General features: G+C 55.1%; 8 protein-coding genes across 8 annotated transcripts; 4 read left to right on the plus strand and 4 right to left on the minus strand.

The window, feature by feature from the left end:
• Nucleotides 1–301: 301 nt before the first annotated feature.
• On the minus strand, nt 302–2680 carry J4E92_007696 (uncharacterized protein; the record flags this gene model as incomplete). Its single annotated transcript, XM_051499059.1, has 6 exons — nt 302–454; nt 507–734; nt 788–1782; nt 1840–1997; nt 2059–2210; nt 2261–2680. 6 exons carry the CDS (start codon nt 2678–2680, stop codon nt 302–304), a joined length of 2106 nt encoding a protein of 701 aa, XP_051350794.1.
• A 1225-nt stretch (nt 2681–3905) lies between these two features.
• J4E92_007697 (uncharacterized protein) lies at nt 3906–4690 on the minus strand (the record flags this gene model as incomplete). Its single annotated transcript, XM_051499060.1, has 4 exons — nt 3906–4025; nt 4080–4271; nt 4325–4544; nt 4653–4690. 4 exons carry the CDS (start codon nt 4688–4690, stop codon nt 3906–3908), a joined length of 570 nt encoding a protein of 189 aa, XP_051350795.1.
• Nucleotides 4691–4954: 264 nt separating this feature from the next.
• J4E92_007698 (uncharacterized protein) lies at nt 4955–6274 on the plus strand (the record flags this gene model as incomplete). The annotated part of the gene is made up of 4 exons (XM_051499061.1): nt 4955–5095; nt 5166–5292; nt 5339–5598; nt 5645–6274. The coding sequence occupies 4 exons, from the start codon at nt 4955–4957 to the stop codon at nt 6272–6274; spliced, it is 1158 nt and encodes a 385-aa protein (XP_051350796.1).
• Nucleotides 6275–7825: 1551 nt separating this feature from the next.
• J4E92_007699 (uncharacterized protein) lies at nt 7826–9307 on the plus strand (the record flags this gene model as incomplete). Its single annotated transcript, XM_051499062.1, has 2 exons — nt 7826–8498; nt 8577–9307. 2 exons carry the CDS (start codon nt 7826–7828, stop codon nt 9305–9307), a joined length of 1404 nt encoding a protein of 467 aa, XP_051350797.1.
• A 734-nt stretch (nt 9308–10041) lies between these two features.
• Nucleotides 10042–11934, minus strand: J4E92_007700 (uncharacterized protein; the record flags this gene model as incomplete). Its single annotated transcript, XM_051499063.1, has 1 exon — nt 10042–11934. The coding sequence occupies one exon, from the start codon at nt 11932–11934 to the stop codon at nt 10042–10044; it is 1893 nt and encodes a 630-aa protein (XP_051350798.1).
• Nucleotides 11935–13663: 1729 nt separating this feature from the next.
• J4E92_007701 (uncharacterized protein) lies at nt 13664–15272 on the plus strand (the record flags this gene model as incomplete). Its single annotated transcript, XM_051499064.1, has 2 exons — nt 13664–14294; nt 14344–15272. The coding sequence occupies 2 exons, from the start codon at nt 13664–13666 to the stop codon at nt 15270–15272; spliced, it is 1560 nt and encodes a 519-aa protein (XP_051350799.1).
• Nucleotides 15273–19342: 4070 nt separating this feature from the next.
• On the plus strand, nt 19343–21037 carry J4E92_007702 (uncharacterized protein; the record flags this gene model as incomplete). The annotated part of the gene is made up of 2 exons (XM_051499065.1): nt 19343–19609; nt 20168–21037. The coding sequence occupies 2 exons, from the start codon at nt 19343–19345 to the stop codon at nt 21035–21037; spliced, it is 1137 nt and encodes a 378-aa protein (XP_051350800.1).
• A 1791-nt stretch (nt 21038–22828) lies between these two features.
• Nucleotides 22829–24241, minus strand: J4E92_007703 (uncharacterized protein; the record flags this gene model as incomplete). The annotated part of the gene is made up of 2 exons (XM_051499066.1): nt 22829–23559; nt 23866–24241. 2 exons carry the CDS (start codon nt 24239–24241, stop codon nt 22829–22831), a joined length of 1107 nt encoding a protein of 368 aa, XP_051350801.1.
• Nucleotides 24242–25722: the final 1481 nt, after the last annotated feature.

A 25722-nucleotide genomic window follows, 5' to 3' on the forward strand; every position in this document is an offset into this window, starting at 1 on the left:
TAATCAAGAACAGCGCCCAAGGAAGCCATAGCAAAACGCCCGATAACAACAACAGAAGCATATAAAAGGGTTTCAAGGGACCAATCGCCGCCCTGTCTCCTAGCCCAAAGCCCAAAGAGAAGCCCCGTTATGCTCCAATATGAGAGAAGAGATGATGGCCCAAAAAAGCGATCGATGTAGATAGAGCGCCGTCTCGAAAGACGAACATAAAGGGTATATGAAAACAAGAGGGGGTTTTGTTTTTTGTTGTTCCACCAAAAAAGCCAGCCAGCCAATCAAGTAACCGACGACGACGACGATACTATACTTCTGTGGGATTGGGGAAATCAAAGTCGCTGACTAGATTGCCAAAAGCGTCATTGTCGTTGCCCGTCTGTAGAAACGAGTCAAAGTCGAAAGTTTCGAGGGCGCCAGCGTCGTCGCCAAAGTTGAGGCCGAGATCGAAGCCGTTGGGCTATTCGTCATGTTAGCAGATGTGATTAAACCTGAGAAACGCGAAGACTTACGTCACCATCAATGTTACCAAATGGCGGACCCCCGTTGTCCATGTTCTGATCCGAAGGCGGTTGAGGTTGCACAGGTTGCGGCTGGCCGTTTTGTCCCTGGTTGAAGGATTGCTTGTGTACTGGCGTGATGGGTGCGACGGGAGTGGAGGATGTGGGAGTCGGCGGTTCTTCGCCGTTTGTCGTGGCGGGAGTAGAACCTGCGGCCCCCTTTTTGTTGTTTGCGGGCTTCTAAAATCAATATCAACGATGCTCAAGGGTATAGGAGAAGCGCGAGACGTTACCTTATTGTCTTTGGTCACCTTCTTCTTGGGGTTGGCCTTGTTTCCTTGGTTCGGTGTCGGTGGTGCCTGGTTAGACACGGATGGAGAGGGTTCTGGTCGGGGTGGTTCGTTCGTAGGCGCTGGAGGCGGCGGCATTTGCTGCCGTTGCTGAGGGTTTTGGCCCATTGGTCCTCCCATCTGCTGGCCACCTGGACCCATCATTCCTGGTTGGGGCCCTCGCCAACCGTTCTGTTGCATCTGGCCATTGCGCATGGCTTCCATTTGCGCAGGCGTTAGTTGCTGACCGTTGAAATTGGGCGGCTGCGGATGTGAGCTCGGAGGCCGCATCATGGGGTTGCCGTTCGGGCCGGACATATTCTGGGGATAGAATTGTGGAGGCATTCCTGGGGGTGCCAGACTGGGGTCGAAGTTCATGTTGGGTGCGGGAGATGCGCGTTGCTGCCCCATCATTCCCTCGGGCATAGGCGAGCCAGGTAGATTCTGCTGACCGAGCTTTGGTGTGCCTCGCTTCATCTGGTCGGCGGGGTTGGGTGATGGGCCGCCGGCTCTGCTACCTTGAGGCGACATGGCTGCGCCAAAACCTGGGGCGCCAATAACGCCCTGCTGAGGATGTCCAGATTGATTGTCTTGCTCTTGGCGGGCCATGAGTAACCGTTTCTTGTTCTGCTGCTCGAGCAGCATGAGCTGCATCTGGTAGTCCTGCAGCGCGTGGTTGCCCTGCTGGGGAGCGCCTGGAGGGTTGTTGGGCATGTTGCCGGGCCGTGGACCGTTGCCGGCGAAGGCTAGGTCTTGCCCGTCGAGGCCGGACTGGGCCATGGGGGAGCCTTGGACGCCAGAGTTCATACCCTGGGGGGAGGAAGTGTTACTCATTGCCACTCTGTGTTGATGGGCCAGACTTTGGGCATATACCTCGATGTTCTTCTGCTGCGCACCTGGGCCTTGCGGCATGAACTCATTGAACTGGTTGCTGGGCATGTTACCGGCGTTCATACCACCTGTGGGCGGGTCTTGATTAGCTTGTACTCTCCACATGGGTGTGACAGATGACGTACCGTCGACGCGGGGGCGCTTGTTTGGGGAAGGGGCATTTTCGTTAGACCCTGGCGAGTTGGGGCGGTTGCCGTTCATGTCCATGTTGGAGCCGTCTCGTTGCATCTGAATCATGTTGGGGTTCTTCATGGGCTGCATGCCCGCCATGGGGTTGCCGGCGCTGGGGGGAGTTAGTCGGGGTTCGAGTATCGCGAGATCGCAGAGAAAGTGCGAGGGCTTACGGTCGGTTGTTCATAGCGGCTGCCCGCTTGAGGTCGGTCTGGTTGCCGTTGGTCATGGCACCGTTCCGCATCATGTACTGGGCGCCGTTCATGGGGTTGGTGGCCATCATGAGGCGCTGGTCCCGCTGCTGGTTCTGGATGTGGCCCAGATTCTGCGTCTCAGTCAGTACGCTTCCGTGTCTACAACTGCGCGGCTACCTACCCGGTTGTGGCCGAGATACTGGGCCGCATTCTTGGGCCCGCCGCCGCCGCCTCTTGCAGCGGCGAAGATGTCCCAGAACTGGACCCACCAGTCGAGCAGGAACGAGTTGTCGGCGGCCTGGCCCGGGGGCATGAGCGGCAGGGGCAGGTCGTCGGGCATGTCGATGTCGCTGGCGCCATTGGGCTTGTTGTTGGGGCTGGCCTTCTCCGTGTTGAGCTTGAGGTCGCAGTCGAGCATGGCGCGCGCGAGGGTGTGGTGGCGGTTGCGTAGGAAGTAGTCGTAGATGTACGTGTTGAGCTTTTCCTTGGGGTCCTGGTCGCCCATGCGTTTGGGATGCGCCATGTTGCCCATGATGGGGGTGCCGTTGAGGGAGCCGTTCGCATTCATCTGCGCCATCTGCGCCATTTGCTGGTTCTGCATCGCGAGGGAAGGAGTCGGGCGGCGCGGCAGGCGCGGTGGACGGGTGGGGGGTTAGCGATAGGTGCGCGGTGGTAGCAATAGACGCGCTGTGTTGTGCACCTCGGTGCTGGACGGGCCTCTACAACAGCATGGGAGGGCGTCGCCACGGTGCGTGTCGGAGCGGAGCGTCGTGCCAAGGACGGGTCGAGGACGACGATGGCGTGGAGGTCGCGCGAGATGGCAGCTCTGGGGTGCCGGGTGTGGGTAGCGACGCTGGTGTCGTCGCGATGAAAAGGCGGCGGCTGATGCACGGCACTATGGGTCGGGGGTTAGCGTGAAGGAAGGTCTTGAACAGCGCCCTGGAGGGACCTCACGGCGCGCTACACGGGTCTGCCAAGAGATGCGATCACGACAACAACGCCTGCGATATATTTGGCCTGCACGAGAGGGCGCGATTGAAGCAACTGCACAAAGGGACTGCAGCAGGATCGTGCAAACTCTGAGCTGCTCAGCGCGAGGGGAAGAGCGGCCGCTCGTGAGCTGCGCCAAGTGGCCCACGTGATCTCGGTATTATTAGATCCCCTATGCTCCAGCCTCCCATTGCGCAGCATCGCGCTCTCATCAGAACTGCCTCGATATTTGCTTTTCTACTCGCATAAAGCAATTCAAGACGTCAGACATGGCGGAATTGAAGTGTCGTGACCGCATCGCAGTATCGTATGCACCAGGGCCGATATCTAGGGAGGTTGGTGGGGCACATGTAACGCGAACCCGACCGTCATGCCCCAGCCAGTACTGGTAGCAGATCATTCATACACCCTGATGGGTTCACCGACTTGGTCGTAGTTGCGCGGTATCCAAGTCAACAAGTCCTACACAGTAAGATTAAGGGGCTGCAAAGACTAAGTGCACAATGTAGCCTGCGAGGCCGCCTTCAGCGATCAATGGTGCGTCGATGGTGTGGTAGTGCAATTGCGCGATTGCAATTACCCTCTAATTGGCTTCCATGGCCGTCGTCAATAGTGCACCCTATCTAGTCGTGCATCGAGTCTGAGCACGAATCGTCTGCCCGACTCCATAACAGCACGACAGTATGCAATTCAGACGATGTCTTCAGAGAATGCCTACCTCCAGGGCTTCCTATCGCATATCTCTCCGTCACGCTTCCACACTATACATGGATCGGCGAATGCCTGCTTGCTAAACCTAAATAGCAAGTGTAATTTCTCCTCAACCCTACCTCATTCTACTCGTCATCGGGAGGCATCTCGTCGTCAATGTAGCGGATCAGCGTTATCCGCATCTCCGTTGTGTCGTTGCCGCGAAGGACGTCACTGACAAAGTGCGCTTCAACCTGCATGTGTACCTGGTGGGTGTTAGTCCATTACCCACGCCCCATCTTGATGCGGTATATGCGTACCATCTCTAGTGAACCCCGCAGCACGCCCACCAGTATGTTGGAGAACCACAGCTCATCCTGCGCGCGGCCGTCGTCAGGCAGCTCTACGAAGTCGGCCAGCGGGTTCTCCTCGAAGATGAGGGAGAACTGCTTGTTGTCGCTTGACCAGTTGGTGATTGTCGGTGTGATATTCAGGAAGATCTTGAAGCCGACCTACAACCATATGTCAGCTTGCGGTCTATATCCCATTGATTCGGTGGCGCTACCTTTGAGATCATCTCCGAGACCTCGCGGAAGTTGGTGCAGGCAGGCGCGCTCGACTTGGCCAGGAAGTCTTCAATCAGCCGTATGCCGATGTTGTATCCCATGCGCTCCAGTTGCTTGTTGACGTCGGCGTAGTTGTATTCGTAGTCCTTGCATAGTTGCGCGACAATGGTGCCGTATGTGAGGGTGACGAGTTCGGCGCTGACCTTGTCTACTCGAGTCCTGGCACCGTCAGAAGCGGTCGCTTAGAGTGGCCATATGCGAGACTTACTTCCACACTCTGACATCTATTAGCACATGTGCAGCAACTAGTAGACGTCTGGAGCTCACTCCTCGCCCATGCGGGCTGCTTTGGTCGATGACGCCATGATTGCGGGGGTTTAGTCGGACGATGTGTGTGGTGTCGAAGTGTGAGAGTAGACTGTTGCGTGTGTTTGGTATATTAAGTCGCTGATATCAAGTCGTGTTGTTGCGTCGGGGAGCATGCGGACTGCGGAGGAGCGTACCTGGGACGCCCGGGCCCTAGCGTAGATCTGCCTTGAGGAAAGTTTACCAGCTACAACTGACCACAACCACCGCGCACCAATCCACAGACCCCGCCCGTATACCGAATCAAGCACCCCTCCATCGCCATGTCGAGAGAGAAGCGACCCGCCAACGAGGCTTTTGGCACGAGCCAGCTGGTCAAGCGCACCAAGTCAGACGCGAATCTGGGAAGCTCTGCAGTAGCCGTCGTGAACGGCTCGGGCGCAAATGGCGCGCTGATACAAGCGGTATGTTATGCCCACGGACTTTTGATAGAGTACCAAGCTGAAGATTGCGACGTGCTGACAGGTGCTGTAGGGCTCGCGTACCAGCGCGCTGCAGTCGCCGGTTATGGAGTTGACGGGCCATTCTGGGGAGATCTTCGCCGCGCGCTTCGATCCGACAGGACAGTACATAGCTTCGGGCTCCATGGACCGCTCTATATGTCAGTCATCTGTGAACACGTGAGAGATATGCGCTAACATGAACAGTACTCTGGCGCAGCTCTGGATCATGCGAAAACTACGGCATTCTCACTGGACATAAGCAGGCAGTCCTGGATCTGCACTGGTCGCGCGACTCCAAGGTTCTCTTCTCCGCCTCGGCAGACATGCACCTAGCAAGTTGGGATGTGGAGACAGGCGAGAGGATACGAAGACACCCAGGGCACGAGGAGGTTATCAACTGCATGGACGTCAGCAAGCGCGGTGAAGAGGTGCTTGTGAGCGGGTCCGACGACGGCTACATCGGGGTGAGTGCATCAGTATATCGTTCTGGGACATTTCTAACTCTCACAGATCTGGGACACGAGAACGAAAGACGCCGTAACATTCATCCCCACCGACTTTCCCATAACCGCCATATGCCTGGCCGAAGCCGGCAACGAGCTCTTCACCGGCGGCATCGACAACGACATCAAAGTCTGGGATCTGCGGAAACAAGCCGTCACATACACACTCCTCGGGCACACCGACACCGTCACTTCGCTCCAAATGTCCCCAGACAACCAAACCCTCCTCTCCAACGCACACGACTCGACCGTCAGAACATGGGACGTGAGACCCTTTGCGCCTGCAGACAGGCGCATCCAAACATACGACGGAGCTCCCACGGGTCAAGAGCGCAACCTGCTAAAGGCCAGCTGGGATTCCAAGGGCGAGAAGATCGCAGCCGGTAGCGGAGACCAGAGCGTAGCCGTTTGGGAAACGCGAACAGGAAAGCTACTGCACAAGCTCCCCGGCCATCGAGGTGCCGTCAACGACGTGCGGTTCCACCCGCTCGGTGAACCAATTTGTAAGTACCCTAAATCTCCTTTTGCATTCGTCCCTCTACCTGTTCTCCGCTCTGGACCCCGCGCTACGCTTCAGCTTTCCGACCGGATGATGATCATGGCGGATCGGGTTTGGAGAACGAGCGAACAATTTTGACTGTTAGCGCTTGAGGCGGATAGGAGAGTAGTCCTTCGCATTGACACTCTTCACCGCTGAACACAACGCTATGGTCTTTCGAACACGAAGCTAACTTGGCAATCTTAGTGGTATCCGCATCTTCAGACCGCAAGCTCATGGTAGGCGAGCTAGGCAAGTGAACGTGGAGATGAAGCAACTTGGTGCGTAGGAAGCAACTTGGCTACGCAAACATGCTTCGAGATGGATCATCAATCCCCGGGGAAAAAACGTGGAGAGAAAAGGCCCGAGGAACATCCGGCCCCACGGTACGTCGGAAGACGTTGTTTACATATAGAACTGGATACGCCGGTGCGACATTTGACAGGGTACGGAGTCGCATGTACTGTCTTCCCACAACACAGCGAAGGAAGGGGGTGAAAAGACGCGTCGAAGACACGAATCTGTTTACTTTTAGCAGAACAGTATGACGCGCAACACCATCGACAATGTAAAGAGTAAACAAAATACAACCAAAGTCAATCAAGATGAATACCCGCGTCTTATGCACCGTTATGAATGCCGTTGCACGTAAATAGATACCGGTGACCGGAAGGAGGTGGTAGTAGCAAAAGCGTCAGGCCCGCCGCGCGCTGGTTGGCTGAGACAAAAGCAACTTGAAACGTCTACCCCAATGAGGAACGACTGAGCACCAGTAACTTTCTCAGCAAGCGGCTGTCGGTCGCCCACCAGAGGCTCCGCAGACTCGAGAGAATCGAGAACATCCAGATCTGATGCACCGATACATGCGAACCGCGGTCCGTGACACGTCCTGGATCGCTGCTGCTGCCGGGCTCATGGCGGAGACGTGTTTCACACTCGCAGCGATCGAAGTCTGATACGCCACTCGTCGCGGAAACGCATGGCGCTCAATGCTTTCTCGACTTCTGACCGTCCCTCGTTATTGGGACGCTGTGACCCATGTCATCTTGGTGCGGAGCGCGCGACCACCACCTCCTCTCCTACTCTTTCATCTCCTTCGTGTTTGTCTTGCATCTATTTTCCTTCCAGTCATTGGTAATAGAGGTAGCGGTTGCTGTGCTCCTGCTTGTTTCGCTTCTTTTCATTCTTTTGCGCTCGTTTGGCCGAGGTGCGCTGCTGGATAGCCCTGTCTGGTCCTTTTTTCCACTCTTTTCCCTTTTACTATTCACTTTCAGAGTCTGGGAAGAAGATCTTTGTTTGGACGCTTTTCGAGAAAGTTAAGAGGTTGGTAGCCAAACGGTTCGCTCCAACTGGATTACTTTGCATATGCTGGGTAGGGTCTTGGGCAAGGGCGAGATCCATTCATTGTTCTTTCACTCCACACTTTCTGTTCCTGGAAACGGTTCGGGTACACGGCGTTCCTGCACTGGTTCTGGAGTATCCTTTCTCTTATTCGCCCTTGTCTTGTCTTGAGTGAAATCAACACAGAGACCTTCGGCTAGCACGACGCGTCTGCTATAAGGGATTCACGTACGCCCAAGATAGAACTTGGGGGCTCGTAACCGTATATTTCTGGACTTGAGGGAACTACCGCGCTATATACAGATCGCCATGTTTCGGTCACCACTCTTCGCTTGGTCGCCGCGGCCAGACCAGAACCAGGACTTCGACGCAACGCCGGCAACGCAGTCGACATCTCGGTTCAGCGCGTTCCGCAGTAATGTGCGGGGGATGGTCAACGGATCGTCGATATACTCGCAGTCGCCGGCTATGAATAACAACAATAACATCAACACACCCAAAACGCCCTTCCTGGGCTTCTGGAACCGCCAGCAACCGGCCAACCAGGACGGGCTGCCCACCCATCAGAACGCGCATCGCGAATCACATGATTCGAGGGCTCCATATCATGCGCACCACACAGCGGGCTCCTACATCGGCGCCATCAACCCGCCTCAAGATCCGCAGGAACCAACCACACTCTACGCTCGTCACCCAGCCGATGTACCACTGCCCAGTCAGCAGGAGGGCTTCGTAGACCCTGAGATCCAGCAACTACAAGACGAGATAAACGGCCGACGACACAAGCGACGGAAGCACCGAAGGAGAAAGCACCATCACACCGAACGATCCGCATCCAACGCATCCAGCGGTTCCAACGGATGGGTACGCAGACGCGAACAGCGCGGCACCACCGCAGTATACATCCGCGGATCAGCCGCACGCGGGAAGATGATCGCATGTGTGATATCCGGCACCTTTCTCATCACCATCCTCGCAATCTGTAAGTCCTCTCCATCCTTCCCCTCCCTTTCCCCACTCAAAGAACATGGAAAACTAACAACCCCTCTCCCCCCCACAGACCTAGCAATCGCCCTAACCAACCGGTCCCTCGGCCAAGAAATCCACATCCTCTTCATCATGGTCCTCCTCACCATAACAATCTTCTTCTGCCACTCCCTCATCCGCCTCTGCATGCTCATGCTGAACCCGCCGCGCCACGAACACCGCGCTGCCATGCCCGACATGACGGGCGGCGGCGACGGTTTCCAGCCCATCGTCCCCATCCGCGTGCATCTGCGTCGCGACGAGGAAAGCGCAGACGCGGATATGGATGACGTGTTGGAGAACGACATGGTGGGTGCGAGTGGGGATGAGGAGGGCAAGAATATGCCGCCGCCTCCGCCGCCGGCGTATGGGCTGTGGAGGAGTAGTGTGAGGGTTGATCCGAATCTGCTTCATTGGCAGAGGGTTGATGATGCGACAAGGGGTAGTGCTATCTCCGCTGCTGCTCACTCGACTCGTGCCTCGCTCTCTGGTCCTGCGGCTCTCGCAGCTGCATCTCTCCGCGGCAGCGCAACATCGACATCACCGGCGCAACCCCAGCACGAAGGTCCCCGCCCCCCTTCTTACGCCTCCGAAGACGGCGTAAGTTACATCGTTGAAGCGGAACCGAGACACACGACGAATGTACGGGATAGCACGAGGGGTGCTTTGAACGACATTCATCCTGCGTGGCGCCCTGGGTATGCGATGAGTGAGATTAGGGGTGGCGAGTTGCCTGCGAGTGCTATGAACGGTAGTCGCTCTTAGGAGTGCGCATGGCTGTTTGTTTGCTATCGAATCGTGGCATAGCGCGTCGCCCAGTTGTTTGGTTATTATACTTGTAGCGTTCTAGCATTGCGTATGTGTTTCGGGGAAGTGTGTACAATGGCATCGTTCTACCACTTTCAAATCCTGCATTTCCTGTCCTCTGTTCTCTATCCTGCATTCTCAAGCTCACTTGATGGACGTACTCCTCATCTCACACGTTTTTCACACTCTTACCCGCGCTCACCTCTCTCACTCTTGCTTCTTCCATTATTCGGTTCTTGTCACGAAGATGAGGTCACACCGTTGGTTATGAAACGCGCAGAAGGACGAGGTGTACGTCACGCATGTTGTAGATATAGTAAACAGTTTCAGCCTCTTTGTTTGAGGGGTTGTTCTTGTCTTTTCGTCATCGGCACTGCGTGCGTTATTGGAAGTCGCATCTTTTCGTCTTTTGGTTCTGTGGCTGGTTCGTTGTTCTGATTTCTGAAGGTAACTCGTTCTAGCGGCTATGCGCGAAGTCAGTGTAGTGTATTCTATCCACGGTATCGCTCGGTGTCTCGAACACGATATTTCTCAAGTTGTCATGTTGATTGACATCAAACGCTTTGGGGGCGTCCATTGGAAGAGCATCATCTCCATTCCTTCCTTCGCTTTTCTCGTCGTTCTATTCCCCATATCCCACAAGTTCGGGCCATTCAATGCCTTCTCGCCCGTGAAGCATCGCTAAGTAGTCCTCAGATACCCCGTCTCAAACTTCCCCCTTGACCCAGCCTTCTCTCTTCATATTCATCCAAGTCGAAACCAGATTGTTCCCTAATGGCTTCATCTCTTTCCCTCACATATATGTCCAATCTATCCTCCTCCACCCTCCTCTTCCGTGCCCAATCCTGCCAATCACGCCAATACTCTTCTCGGAGCGCGGACCACATAGCGCGTCCACCCCCTTCCACGTCCCTTTTGTTATTAGACAGGTCCGTAGCAAATTGGTACCCTCTTTGCTGCACCTCGACCGATTTGAGCTTCGCATGCCGATTCTCAACGCGGCTAGCTAGTACAGTGGCAGAAGCAGAGTATGTCGCGCTGATGAGCTTTCCGTGCCCGTCTATCCAGATATCCGGTAGCTTGTCCTCCGCAACGTCCCAGCCAGCTATGACATCAGACAGGAGCAAGAAGACTCTTCGCTCCAGATCTGGCAGGGGAATCTTGCCACTCTGCAATGCTTCGCACGCATCTTCCCCCGGGCTCTTGAGCGAGATGGAGATGCTCACCTGTTCTTTTGCGGCATCTTTCAACGCCTTTATGAGGCCTACGACGTTGATACGCAGCGTGCTTAGTGATGTTGCGGCGGCGGATTCGAAAACGAGAGCGATGTTGAATGACGCGATGGATCTATCCCATCTGGGTATGAAGAAGCAGCAAGGACGTGTAAGGCAGTGTACTCGCAAAAAGTGGAAGTCCTTGAAACTGGTCCTACTCTTGGTACTCGTTTTGATCATGGTAACGTTTGTGTTGTGAGTCAACATGTTCCTGATTCTGAAATCAGAACGTGACTCCCTGCTGAGCTGCCAGATGTTCAGCTGTAGCCCGTGTATGGTATGATTATCCATGTCTAGTATTGGACCTTCAGGCGATAGTGCCGCTAGCTTGATGATCTTTGACAGGACACTTCGAGGAAGGTCCAGGAAGTGGCGTGGCTTTGAGCCTAGTTGTCTGATGACGACGTCTCCATTCTGGTCGACTGCGAAATCCCTCCGGTGACTATGTTCCTTGTCAAATGTGACTCGCATGTATCGTTCCGTAAAATGTATGCTGACAGAGTGAATAAGCCGGTCTAAATTGGCGAATCTTTGCAAACTGAATTCTCCGTTTCCGATCAAACTGGAGACGATTGCATTGAAGTCATTGACCAAGTCCTTCGGGTACTGTATTTTCTGCTCTTCATACCGCTTCTTCCTTTCATCAGTCCGTGCAAGAGCGTTCACGCAGTCAGGGTCCAGTCTCCTACGAGTGCAAGCGAATGTCATTGGTGACTTTTCTGCACCATCCTTCCAAAGCAATCGTAACAAAGGCAATGCATCGAAACCATCAATTTGATGCTTACAAGCGGGATAGCACATAGCGTCGACATCGATATGTACCTTCTTTAGCATCCCAAACTGACTGCCGATGTTGGATAGCCATACGGAAGCATATGCGAACTGATGATAAGCTTTCCCATCGAAGTCGTCATAGCGCGGTTTATTCCTCCCATCATGGCGATCGAGCACACGCGAGAAAACGAAGGTATTGTCGCTATAAAACACACTGGCTGCCTCATGGTATATCTGTCGACAGACCAGCAGCAGCGGTAATCCCAAGTGGAAGTCGTGGATGAACTCATAATCAGCACCGATTCTGGACGCGAGTTCCGTGTCAAACCTGGCTTTCAGGGCGTAGAATTCCTGATCTGTATCGCCATTTCTTCGTTTGGGCTCGACTGCATGATAGGCATGGGTGTTGTGTAGGAGGATTGGTTCAGCGCGTTTGAACAGTTGTTCGTATATCAAGTTGCGGATCTCGCCTGGCCGGTCAAGGAATGAGGGCTCGCTTGGATCGGCTGGGTGTGAGTCTTGCTTTGGAATTTGCATCCTGGCGATGGTGCTGGACTCAGTTGGATGGAATTATGCTATGGACGATGCGCGACGACAGAGCGACGAGTTGTGTGCTACCGCGAGCAGCGCCAACGAGAACAGAAACGATTGTGTACAAATTTGAGGTGCTTGCCCGCAACGCGGTCGCGACAGTGGAACTTCGCAGCAAAAGATCGGAGAGCGAATGCTGATATTGTTGCGCGCCAAGCATGCAACTCTGCCCTTGGAAAGTGTGACAGAAGAATCGTCCCCCGGCGAGAGACGAGAGCAGTCACGTGAAGCTCAAGCTTATCGGCGCCAAATTTTGCGGTGTCGACAAGCGGAGAAGTGAGATGCAGCTCCAAGGACGCGTTGTGACGATTGTAAATAGACCGATGGTTGCTTCAGGCCCCCATCACGCCTTCCCGTCCTCGACGAATGCCAAGACACACGTGATTATGTAGCTAAACTACAAGCAGATGTTGCAGCAGTCTCATGGGGAGGATGCGTTGTCTCAGACGAAGACATTGTGACTGAAGGCGAGAGGTAGTAGATGGCGGCAATTGACTGGACAGATGGTATGGACGTCTATGACGACCGTTCTGAGAGCTGTATCTGTGAACCAAGGCTGACCAGCCAAGCGCCTGCAAGGGCAACCTGGGTGTAACTTTTCTGATCTCGATTAGTCTCGTGCAACCGGGTGTCATAATCATGTCGAATACAGACTCTGGAGATCATGAAGGAACTCCAGTGGTAACGTGCTCCAGCCGCTTCATAGTAGGTCTCATGGATCTTCACGATGCGCAGGTTGGTCGATCGATGGCCGTGTTAACGATGAGGGTGGGCGCTGGGAGGTGGCTGATGGGTCGGTCTGCTGGTATCGATGCATTGTTTACGAGTGAGTGACGAAAGGCGGCAGAATTCATTGCCAGTGAGCTATGTACAGGAGCAGGCGACCTGGGGATAGAAGTGATCGTGTCTGGAAAATCGCGAGGTACCGCGTTGCCATTCCTATAAGGTGCAGACCGTTGCCGACCGGAGTGCATACGTCTCACGACCTTGCGAACGCATAGCCCTGTGAACATTGTATTCAACAGGGTACGATATGCCAGGCAGGAGTCGAAATCCCACGAGACGAATGAGGAAATGGATGCAGAGCGGGAGCTAGGTCAGCCTAACCGCAACGGTAGGATGACGAAAGCTGCTGACGTTGTTCTTGTTAAAAAGACCATGCTCCAACAAGAAGTACACGATGGGGTCGTGGGGTTGTTAGCGACTACCCTGCGTGAAGACGTGAGTCGTCCGTGCATGACGCGTTCCGAGGCGCATGCACAGCAGATCATCAACACAAGACCGGCGCATCTCGCATGTGAAGGGGCAAAGACGCTTCGCGAATCTTGTCAAGGCGGAAATACGACCGTACACATCTTCACGCGCAGAAGATGGAGTTTGCCTTCATGTGGCGCAATGCACAGCCACAGCGTTGATTGGCCCACTGCAGAGCTCCCCGTGGCTGAGCATTTACGTCAGAATGCCTGTCGCAAGCGCGGCGTCTCGAGCAGGTTGCACATGGGCAGTCGACTCCCTGTCGCTTGCATTCCATAAAAAGGTTGTTACTCCTGCACTCGTACACCGAAATAGAAGATACCCCTCCTGCCCATATCCCGCGAAAGACACCTGATCGCTCCTTTATCTCTCCTTCACCTACCACCCTACCTCGATACCCCGCGAAACACGTCTCGCAAGCATGAGCGGCCATGGAGATCCTCGATTGCTCTACACAGTCGGCGGCATTAAAGCCTACCACATCCAGCAGGGCGAGGAGAGCCCTCTCACACCCTCAGGGCCACAGACCCTCTCGCTGCTAATGGTCCCCACCAACTCGCCCTTTGCAGACCTCAGCAACACGCGCGGCCAGAACGAAGCGCCCGAAGAAGACTTCTACCTACACCTCAACCTCCCCCCGGAGCTAGATCTCCCCCTCCCCGCGACCACACAGATCTACCACCAGCCACCGCGCAGCTACCTGATACCGCGATGGGACTTGGGCCCAGAGAGCGGCGCCTTCACACGCATTGAGTTCCCGCCAATTGGCAAGGGCTCGACATCGGTCACGCAGGAAGATGTGGATACCTTTGAGACCATCTTGGCACAGTGCACAGCCTTCCTCGAGCGTGCGCAGGCCCCCTCACACGAGAAGGGCAAGGGCGACATCAAGGCATACAACCCCCAGGACTACCAGCCAGGCCAGGGCTACGCAGGCGCTGTCAACAATGGCGAGGTCGTTTTGGTCGACGAGGAGAATGGCAGCGTCGTCGGTGAGCTGGCTGAGGGTGCCATGATCCACGCCGACCCAGCATTGCAGCAGGGATCCAAGAGTATGTCATCTGAACCTTTTCCGCGCGCAGGTCACTCATGCTAACACAGGTCAAGATCCCGTCGAGATTGTCGTCTCGCCAGACGGCAAGCGCATCGACATCCGACCGCTCGAAGAAGACTACCTCGAAATGGCCCGCCATCCCGCATACAAAGACTCTGGCCTCGTCCAGAACGCCGCCGCCGCATCTCGCCTCGTTGTTACCGGCTCCAGCTACCTTAGTAACATGATGGTATCCGGTGCCGAGAACTTCATCAACAAGACGAGGCCGAACGAGAAGCCCATGGTCTTCAAGCCTGCCACCCACGAGCGCGTCCGCAAGATCAACACCCTTACAACCGGCGTCGCTGGCTACTCAGCCAAGACTGTAGGCCAGCTTACCAAGTACGCTCAGAACGCTGCAGCAGGAATGGCAGGCCACAAGAAGACACACGCCAAGAGCGTAAACCCAGATGGCACGCCCAACACAAACTACAAGCCAGGACTGTTGAACAAGAGCTTGATCGCCTTCTCCACAGTCGCTGACGGCATCTCGCACTCAGGAAAGCAACTCCTAACCAGCAGCGGAGCCGCAGCCAGCGCCGCCGTCGGCCACAAGTACGGCGCCGAAGCAGGACAAATCACCACCAACCTCGCCGGCGGCGTCAAGAACGTCGGCCTCGTCTATATCGACGTCACAGGCGTCAGCAGAAAAGCCATCATCAAGTCCGTAGCCAAGGGCATGGTCGTCGGCAAGGTCAAGGACAAGAAGGGCAACGAGCAGACCGTCATGGTGGGCGGTGGTGATGGCGGTACCATCACGCCCAGCGACTTGAACCCTCAGATGGGCGTGTCTAACAACAATGCCCCTCCCAACCAGTCTAGCACTCCTACGCCTGGTGGTCAGGTTTCGTTTGGTGGACCGCCGCCTAGTTACCGTCAGGGTGTTGGTGAGTCGCTTGAGGGTCAGCCTGCGTACTATCCTCAGGAGAAGAGGTAGAGCGGGTTATGAGATACGAGGTATGAGGTTATGACATGGAGCGACTGGCATCGCATGTAAAGAGTCGAAGTAGCTTTCTTTTCCTAGTTCGTTTATACGCTGTCTGCTGTTCTAGCGATATACACTTTCAATGAGAGATGTTGATGAAATTCACTATCTCCAAGTCTTTTCACGTCTAACTTTATCTAACTTGCCTTCACCTCACCCATTTCCTGCCTGTATCTCGAACTGAGTACCCTTGCCTCCCCAAAGAAGTAAACTCAGCAGCGTCAAAGCTCCTTTCCAACCCCTCCGTGGAACGTAACTGCTCCGACACCTCTCCCTCTCAGCTCCTCGGAACGCAGAAAGGAAAGGATACATGAGAACGCTGCGATTACTGTGGAAAGGCGTGCATGAAGGGGGCCAGGGCGAGTCCAGCACATATTGACAGCAGACAGTATTATAATATGGCGTAACATCTCGATCTCCTCGAACCGCAGAAGAGTGGGTTACTGTGGGCTATATTACAACGGCGCGGGGAGCTATAGAAGGGACAAAGGAATGTGATGGCGAAGAAGGGGGCCGGGGCGAGTACAGTACATGGTCATATAATCTGGCCACGTAGTAAAGTCAAAAAAGCGGTCTCCCTCCTGAGGGGGTAGAAGCGAGGGTATATGACAACACAACGCCGCATCTGTGGAGAGGAGAGCGAAGGGGGCCGGGGCGAGTACCGCACATATCGACAGCAAAGACTCTACTATGATGTGGCCACGTAGGAGCAAAAAGAGCGGTGTTAACCCCCCGGGATGTCTTTCATGCATTGCGTTCCAAGCGGATGGTTCGCGTAAAAGGCGGTGATGGTTCGTTACAGAGTCCACCTGAATCCTCCGGCGACTGACTCTTGTTACTCTTGTTACTCTTTACGGCGACTTGGTACTTGCGTGCTTCGTAACGGCGAGGTCGGAGTCGGTCGGAGTCTAGGTCCCCCGTTGTACCGACCTCCCCGTACGGCGCAGTCCTGTCTCGGTTTCCGCGTATCCCGTATGGCGTCTCTACGGCGCAGTTCAGGTCGACTCGAGTCGCCTACTCCGTTGTTGCATTGAATGCGAGGAAAGTGGAAAGTGCGTGACGGTGTCTCGTACGAGTGTGAGGGCTCGGAAGATACCGATGTAACTATGTAACTGCAATGTGAATCAGTGGAGTAAGTCCATACCTTGACTTCCCTTACTCAGACTCCGTCTTCCGTGTTAAGAACTGGGACGACTTCCCGCTTCAGACCTGCGGCTGAGTCGAACGGTTCCGGTCTGAGTCGAACGTTCCATCACGACTCGTCACCTATATTACTATTACTCCTTCGGTTATTACAACGTTCCGGGTATCGGCCGTCGCCTGTCCACCGTCACGACACCTCGGTACTGTAGATCATGACGACTCAAGTCACTATTCGGCGGCGCTCACTTCTAGAGTCATTCGAACGTTCCGTCTCCATGCCCCATCACATCTGCCACGACTCGTCCCTCTATAGCACTCCTTTTGCTATGAAAACGGGCTCATCTTAACTCGCTTCCCCTTGCTGTGCTATAGTATACCCCTTCACCACCTCATAATTACGTTCCGAACCAACGAGGATACGCATCCTGCGTATCGTACGATCGATCGCCGCGGGTGCGCCGTGGAGTTATAGACAGCGTTTTTGGGTGGTATAGGTTAACTACAGCGTATGTATGTTGAGCTAAGCTACCGGTATGGTATATCCTCGGTTGATGGACGGTAGGTATATCGGGATCTACGCGTATACCTACCCTTACCACGACGACTATACACACGCCATTCACCGTGTTCCATCACATCACCTCCGCGCCGCCTCCGTCTCCGCCTGTGATACTCGACTGAGGTCGTGTCGCCTCACGACTCGGGGTAGTGTGATGTGCAGTCTACAGTCTGCAAGTCAGACAACCCCCTTCCCCTGTAGATTATACCACCCTCCCACTATACTCCCCCTTCTCCCCATATCACGACATCGTCACTTACGTCGGCTCGGCACCGTTGGGAACCGTTAAAGGGCGCTTAGCATGGCTTGGTACGCGATTGGTATATGTTTCATGCTTTATACGCCCCCTGTCTTGCGGCGCGCTCGCTTACCCTGAGATGATGCGCGCGCTTGGCTCTTACCTGCTTTACTAAATTGACGTATACGCTTGGGGAAGCATGGAAGGGTTGAGATGAGAATTCTCCGATGCAATGCCGTTGGCTGATCTTCGGTTGCGCGAAGAGGCGTGTTTGGGGTGGGCTGTTGAGAGCGCGCGTGTATGGGCTTGGCGGCGGTGGGTGGGGGATTGTAGTGGGTGGTGTTGACGTCGTTATTATGGCGTGAGTACTTTTTTGCTGTTTTCTTGTTTGCTTCTCCTATGTGTGCTGGTCGTTGCGTATATCGCATATGTGTGGCTGGAAGGAGGAGATGTAGAGGTGGTGGACGGGAACTAGGATACCTACCGACTGTTGTTTTTCGGCCTACAGGCCGAGGTAGTCTAACAGACGGATTACTACAGTGCAGAAAGAAGAAAACACACAGCTACAAGCCTACCGATAAATGTAAAATTCCTTTCCCATCCTCTACTTCCTTTTCATGTTCGACATAACGCCCCAAACCCTACTGCAACCACATCGTTCATCGTGGCCGCCGTCCCGTCCCTCGTAGACCGATGACTTGCAGCCGCGGAGCCTAACATACCTACTCCTACAATCACCACACGCGCATGCACAACACACACAGCTACCTAGTTATCAAAAAGAACAACACATACCTGCATCAGTATCTACACCCTCCCAGCCCGCCATCCCAACAAGCATCCGCTCACGCGACTTCACCCGTAGTCGCAGTCGTAATCGTTGTCGTTGTCGTTGTCGTCGTCGTCGTCCTACGTAGCACATGACCACTAACCGCTTCGCTACACCTGCATACCAGCCTCATTTTTTCCACCGCTGATCGTCCTCATCGCCGCATCGCGCATGTGACCTACGTCACAGGTGCATAGCTATCCTGACCAACGACTGCAGTTCACGATCGAAGTATCAAGCATGCATCGCAGTAAACAAATGGACAAAGCACCACAAGCGCATTACGCGATACTTTCCATATTTGCTGCCGCGGAGTGTGTCTCGCGTGACGGCTCATTTGGGAATGACGATGAAAAGCCCAGCACGTGGCTAAACAACCATGATAAAACAACGCCGCCGTTGCGCCGAAGTCTACTATCTGTGGAGACGCGTATCTCCACGACGGGCTGGCGATGCGATGGCCAGATCGAATCGATTATCGAACGGGCTGGGGAAGTGGAGCTGGTTGTGAGCCATCAAGCAGGTGTGAGGCAAGTCATTCCCGCCGCGCAGCCCAACGGACTGCGACGGCTTCGAAAACAAACGGTGCAGGTGGTCGGCCGGCCGGGTTCAAGTTTCTTATTCCAGACCGTATGTGAGGCGAGAAAAAGAGGCACGAGGGACCGTTGTTCGGGAACGGGAAGCACGATGTAGTTAGTTAGATTGAGGCGTATAAGAGAAGCAAACATCTCGAGATGATTTCTTTTTATCTTCATCTCGAGTATACCGTTCATCGAGAGAAAACAAAGAAAGTTACCCACCTATCTACCAATCATAATCATCTACTTCTCTTCACACACGAACACCTTCCTACTCGAGTAAAAAGTCTACGTCTCAAACTACAACGAACATGCTCTTTGAAGCCCTCAGCGTCCTCGTCATCGGCGGTTTGAAACTCACAGCCGTGGGCCTGGCGTTCAAGTGGATGGCGAGGTACTAGAATAGCCTCTTCACGTGTGGAAGGAGTGAGGCGACGGAAAGGAAGTGTCGCAGCCAGTCAGAACAGCGGGGTGGTGGTGCGATTGCCCCGCTGAATGGTGTGAGGCAGGCGCGGGGTAGTTCACCGGGACTGGGAACCACATGCACACGAGCGACAACGGAACGGAGCCGCTACAACATCAACATCAACACCGACATCAACGATACCACCATCTACCGCTCCAGCCCATCCCATCCCATCACGAGATCCACAGCGCACACCAGCACACCGCACCATGGCAGACCCCCCACAGACCTTCACGTCCCTGCCCATCCTGCCACTCAGCGCCGCACTGGACCCGGCTACCAAACCGCAGTTCCTGCGCGACCTACGCGACGCCTTATTGAACGTGGGGTTTTTGTATCTGAGCGAAACGGGGTTGCCGGAGGGGTTGGTGCAGGATGTGATCAAGGAGTGTGGACGGTTTTTCGAGGAACTGCCGAGGGGGGAGAAGGAGAAGATTGAAATGAAGAACGAGAAGAGTTTTTTGGGGTGGAGTAGGGTGAGTGTGTGATTTCCTTATGTTTGTGTCGATGTTTCTGTTTTATTTGCCAAGTTGAAGGTGGCAAGTTGAATGAGAGAGAGAGAGAGAGAGAGAGAGAGAGAGACGACGATTATGCAGATAAGACGATGGTCTATTACAAGCTATCGCTATGCTACGCTATGCATGGTGTGTACGGAAAGAGAGAGAGAAAAAATGATACCTAAGAAACTATGATACAGAGAACCGAAGAAACGAAGAAAGAAAGAGAGAAACCGGCCGTAAACCCATAACGCGTGTATCACAATAAACCTCCAATGCCCTCTTCTCTTCTCATACCAACGCCAGCTGCAAAAACAGAAAAAAAAAAAGACAGATAACAGAATCACCCGGGTATATCCCAAATAGACGACGCCAACAATATGTACTCGACGGCCGTTAACTTGCACACACACTCTCTCTCTCCTGCCATTACTCCATCCCATCTCTTCCTCGTAACTCAAAACTTTTGCTTTCTTTCTTTTGGTCGTCAAACGACTCGTCGTAAAATGCATGCTGACAAGAATCCTTTCTTCGTAGCTCGACAACGAAACCACGGCATTCAATCCAGACCACAGGGAACAACTCGATCTCTCGACTCCACACGCACTACCGGCACCCGACGCACCGCTGTACCACAACTTGCTCGCACCGAACCAATGGCCGTCGGCTGACCATCTCCCGTCTTTCAGACCAGTCTATGAGGACTACATACGGCGCATGGCGCACATCTCCACGCTCTTCACGTCGCTCATCGCAGAGGCGATTGGCTTGCCTGCGGAGGCGTTTGAGAAGTTCTTTGATCGGGACCAGCAGCACAAGCTCAAGATTGTCAAGTATCCGGAGGTTGATACAGGTGACTTGCCGGCTGGGGCGAGCGAGATGGAGCGGAAGAAGTGGGAGATCAAGCGCCAGGGCGTGGGTCCGCATAAAGATAGTATGCTCACCAGCTACCTGCTGCAGGCGTCCGATCAGCTCGGCCTGCAGGCGCAGAACGCAAAGGGCGAGTGGATAGACTGCAAGCCCATACCTGGTACGCTTGTTGTGGCGATCGGGCAAGGCATGGAGGCGCTGACAGATGGGGTTTGCGCGTCAACTACACATCGCGTTCTGAGTCCGCGCAAGGGGGAAGGCGCGCGTTACTCGGTGCCGTTCTTCCAAGGCGTGAGCTACGACGCGCAGTTTGAAGCCATGGATGTGCCGGACGAGGTACTACAGTTGAGGGACCAGGCGAGGAAGAAGCGCAAGGACGATGTGGAGTTTACGTTTGTGAAGGGCAGATGGGGACACCTCGGCGAGGCAACGCTGATGAACAGGATCAAGAGCCATCCCGACGTTGGCGAGCGGTGGTACCCCAACGAGCTGAAGCACATCCGCGCGCAGCAGGCAGCAGCGCAGGCGTCGTCATGAAGGCGATGGCAACCAGGAGAGAGCCTGTAGTCGTAGTGTAGCAGACCATGCCCGACACACGCAGCACCAGTGGCCTCGGATTCACGTGAAGCTTCCGTTCCGTCAGCGTTCCGTCAGCGTTCATGCGGTGTGACAAACAATCACACGAGAGCACTGCCGCCATCGTGATCCAGGATCAAGGGACAATACGGTGAGCTCATGTCCACTTCACATGGTTGTGTATCGGCAACGCTTCCCTATGCAGGACACAAGCGAGCGCAGGCGAGCTACTGCAGCCAACGGCGCAATGCGATTGGGCGGAAGCGCGCCCGAACGCATGTATCCCATGTGAGCGGATCCGCGGGACGCCACGCAAAGCCTCCACACCCTGGCCTTGGCAACAAAGGCTCCGCAGCACCCAGCGAAGAAAAAGCCACGCCCGAGAAATTCTGCTGGCCACCGTGTTTCGGCGTTACGGCGCTACTATGTCCATCGGAAGAAAACGTCCGATAAAGGGACGAGGCAAAAAGGGCCGGCGGAACCGCTGTTGTAGACCTTTTCTGCCCTGGCAAACCACCCGATGCTGCATGCGTAACCAGCGTCCGGTGTGTAGCGTAGTGTAGCTCGTAGTTGGCTCGTAAAGTGTATTTGGCATACCATGTTTCAGCGTCGGTGGGCCCTATCCGCACGAGGAAATTTTAGCAGACTTTCTGGCGCATGTGGGGCTAGCTTCCATGCATGTTTCCCTTTCGTAAGTTTACAAAAGACAAATACCATGACGGGTGGCCGATGTCGTGTGGGTGTGATGGATGGGGGATGGATGGATCCAGGGCATGGGCCAGTTCGAACGGATGCTCGGATGTCGGGAAATCTCGGTTGCATTGCTCCTTCAGGAACGCGCTGGTCTGCGCAATCGCACCATCGAAAGCCCCCAGCGAACCAGACTAAGGGGCGTGGGCGAGGTGGAAGCGAAAGGAAGCCAGCTTGGAAGCCCAAAACGCGGCCGACGGCTCACAAATCTCGCAACGAGGCCCCCGGTCAGGCGCGCGCGCAGAAAATGGAGGATCCACGGAATGTTCCATTTGCTCATTTCCCTTCTTCTTCCGCTTCCACCATCCCATCATCATCGTATCCACCTCTTCACCGTCCATCGTGCCCTAAGCTAGTCTCCAGGAACGCACTAGGCTGTAGCGTCCCAAGCGGGACCTCTTTGCACCACGGGCGACTGCAATCTTGATGCGATCCCACAATCCGCATGTGGGGCCTTCCGTGTTGCTGTTTCATTGCGCTTCATGCGATCGTGGGGGCAGCGACGTCGACGTCCAAAAAAAACTTGAGGTGATGCGAAATTGTCCGACGCTGGGGGCGCGCTTGGAAACGGGTGCCGCGTCGTATAGCGGTGAACCGTGAACGTGTGCCTGGTTCTAGCGTGTGAAAACCCAAAGGATCGAGGCGGCGTGGTCGTCCCTGCCAAATTCCCGCGAGATGGATCGCGTCTTGCCGTCATCGACAGCATCGAGCGGCGGCGCGTGCTACTGCTTTCGGAAGGGCCCTTGCGGAACAATTATGATATATCGCCGAGGAATACAGCCTATCGTGACTGTGCCGCGTGGTGCCGCGTGTCAAGGACATTTTGTCCCGCGTCGAGAAGATTGCGATGAAGGAGCAATTTGTTCCATGGCGCGTGGTTGCGTCTAGTAGATTGCTCGATGTGGGTGTTGTGTGATCGAAGGATCGTCTCCCTGGTACCCTTGCCAACGGTCTGCAGCCACGTAGGATTTGCGAACATGTTCAGACGAGTCGTGGTCATACTCAATGCTCAACCTTCATGTTGGACTGGTACGGCTGGTAGATGATGTGCTGTCCTTGCTCGTTCATCATCTGCGGCTGGCCGTGCTGTGCGTGCATCATGGGCATCTCGCTGCCATGGCTAACCTGGGGAGGGTAGCCTTGCTGGGGACCAACAGGGTACGAGCCATAGGGAGCAGATGTGTGATGTTGCTGGTGCTGGTGTTGAGGTGGGCCTTGGCCTTGGACGGGCTGGTGATGCATAGGAACACTCATGTGTCGTTGGTACTCCGAGGCATGAGGCGAAGGATGCGAGGTCGGTGTACCGTAACCGGACATTGGCATCGGCTGAGAAGTGACCATGGAGGCGTTCTCAAGAGGGTAAGACATGGCTCGCGCGTTGCTCTCCATGACATATGGGCTTGGGTATGACATGTTGGGCTGCTCAACCGCATGGACCGACGCATCCTGCACTGGCATGGAAACTTGGTGGTGCTGTTGCTGAGGGTGGCTGGGGTGAGGACTCCAGCGAACTCCCTCGTGCTGTGGCGCTTGGACTTCACCCATGGCAGGTGGCGTATCAACGTGCGGTGAGGAGACGTGGTGGGCGTACGTGTGCTGCGACTGCCAGTGTCCAGGTTGAGACACGGGCGTCGCTATTTCGGGGACTGAATGTGCGCTCCTCGCCGTTCCAGTAGACATTCTCCGGGGTTGGCTGAGCATCTGAACCCGATCACTCGGTGAAGGTGCGCCTGCTGTAGTGATGTCAGCCTCCATGCATTGATATCACATTGGGTGGAGAACGAGGCTCGCGCTTCTCGCCTCGCCTCGGCGGGAAAGGGAATCCGACGTTACAGATACTGCACGTCGCTCAATCGAGCCGCCAGACCGGAATGCGGGAAATGAAGCAAAAGAAAGATGTGACATGTTGCGAAAAGAGGTTCGGCTGCACCAAAACGGTTGCGGCCCGAGACACCAAAAAGCAACCATGACAACCCAATGAGCTTGTGAGTCGAACAATTGGACAGTGCTTTTGCAGGAATGAAATCAATAGTACGTACCTGCTCCTGACTCTGGGACTCCCAGTGCCGATACGGCGTGTGACAGACGGGCGCGGAGGACTGCGTTCTCTTGCTCGAGCTCCTCGTTCCTCCGGATGAGGTCCATCATCTTGGTGGAGGAGTTGTTCTCTAGTTGCGCAGTGAGGTCGCGAACCTGGCGTTCAAGAGTGTCGATGTGGTCTTTTGTTCTTTGGCGGATAGCTCGCTGTGCTTCTCGGTCATTCGCTCTCTTTCGCTCGAGTTGAGCGGCGGTGAGGGTGGTGACGCTGCGGGTGCCGGCTCTCGAAGGTCGCTTCTTCGCACCGGGAGTGAGCTGTCTGGCTTCGGAGCCAGAAGAATGGCCTTCGTAAGGCGGCGACCTCTTCTGCTGGTCCATGTGAGGCGAGTGGTAGCTGGAGGTACTCATGAAGTCACTCCTGTAGGCGATAGGGTCTCGGTAGTGGAGAATTGAAGTCATCGAGGATCCGCGAGAGGCGGTGAGAGTATATGCGATGTCGACGTTGCTATGTCAGCGTGGCCCAAACGAATGCGGTCCAAGCGTTTGGCAATATCAGTTATGTCTGTACAGGCGAAGGGTGCTCCCGTGCTTTGGGGGGAGAATAATGACGAGGGATGAGGGGTGCTCTGTGCCGTGTTGCAGATGCGAAGGAAGGATGATGTCAGTCAGAGACAGATATTAGAAACAAAGTCAGGGACGGCACGACCAAAGGAGCGAAGCAAAATGGTAGAGAGACAGGACTGATGGTAGCAAGACATGGCTGGCATGAGCCTATAACCTGCTATCAGGTCTCATGGATAGCGTCTGTCGGGACCCATGCTCGGCCCTAGGCTAGTGTTGGCATCCTGATCCTGGGCCCCTGGTGGGTAGCCACACAACGTGGGTTCTGGGGAAATCGTTTCACTTTAGCTTGTACGTTAGTACGAGGCTTGGACGCCGCATAGTGTAGGTAGCCCACAGGCTCGTATCAGCTTAGGGTGGTAAAGACCCTTCACGCCATATAAACTCTCAACGGTGGTGGCAGGAAGGCCGGCCTAGCAGCACGTCGCCCTGCGTCTGGGTGCGAGGCGTGACTGTTCTGGAAAGGCACTACCACAGGCTCTAGCTTGTTAATTGCACCCCACCCGCGTTGGCATGGCCGAGTTCCTGCGCAACACGCTTCGGCCCACCTGACGTCGAGAGTGCGCGCAGAAAAGCGCCCGTGGGCCCACCGCGAAGGGTCTACGGAAGCGCATAATAATGGGCAGACAAGGTGCTGATGTCGCCATGGCCGCTTGCCAGTCAGGAAGCTGGTCGTGTTTGCGGACCGTAGCGAAGTTTGGATGACAGGCAAGCCAGACACGGACAAAATGTGACGTTTGAGGAGCGTATGGCGTGGGCTCATGCAGCGAGTACGTGAAGCGATGCCAGGATCCAGGGATGACACGGGCGATGCAAAGGAGCGCGCAGACGAGCAGGCCCCGGCAGCGCTAAAAGGGTCAGCACGTGGAAGCCCTGCATGGTGAAAATTAGCCCGAAGTGCCAAGGGCCACGATGGGCCTGTCCATGGCTGCTTCAGTCGGAGGGTCGCACTGAGCGTCGAGGCGGCGGGCAATTGCGAGACGCTCGAGGGTCCGCTGTGGATCTCTGCGAGTATTGAGTCCCAGGGGGGATAGCCTGACAGGCACGTCGATCATGTCGGGACGCAGGGCCATGGCATGGTCCGCCATGAACGAGCAGCGAGGGCTCAGGGCTTTGGAGGGATAGTTCCGAAGTAACTCCACGGACCATGTTTACACCACAGGTGACATATCGAGTTTGAGCAGTCTTGCCGACGCTGCGAGGAGGACATGTTCGGCGGAGTAAGTAAACTCTATCGT

The sequence above is a fragment of the Alternaria infectoria genome (assembly GCF_024043175.1).
Source record: "Alternaria infectoria strain BMP 0036 chromosome Unknown scaffold_13, whole genome shotgun sequence".
Lineage (NCBI taxonomy): Eukaryota > Fungi > Ascomycota > Dothideomycetes > Pleosporales > Pleosporaceae > Alternaria > Alternaria infectoria.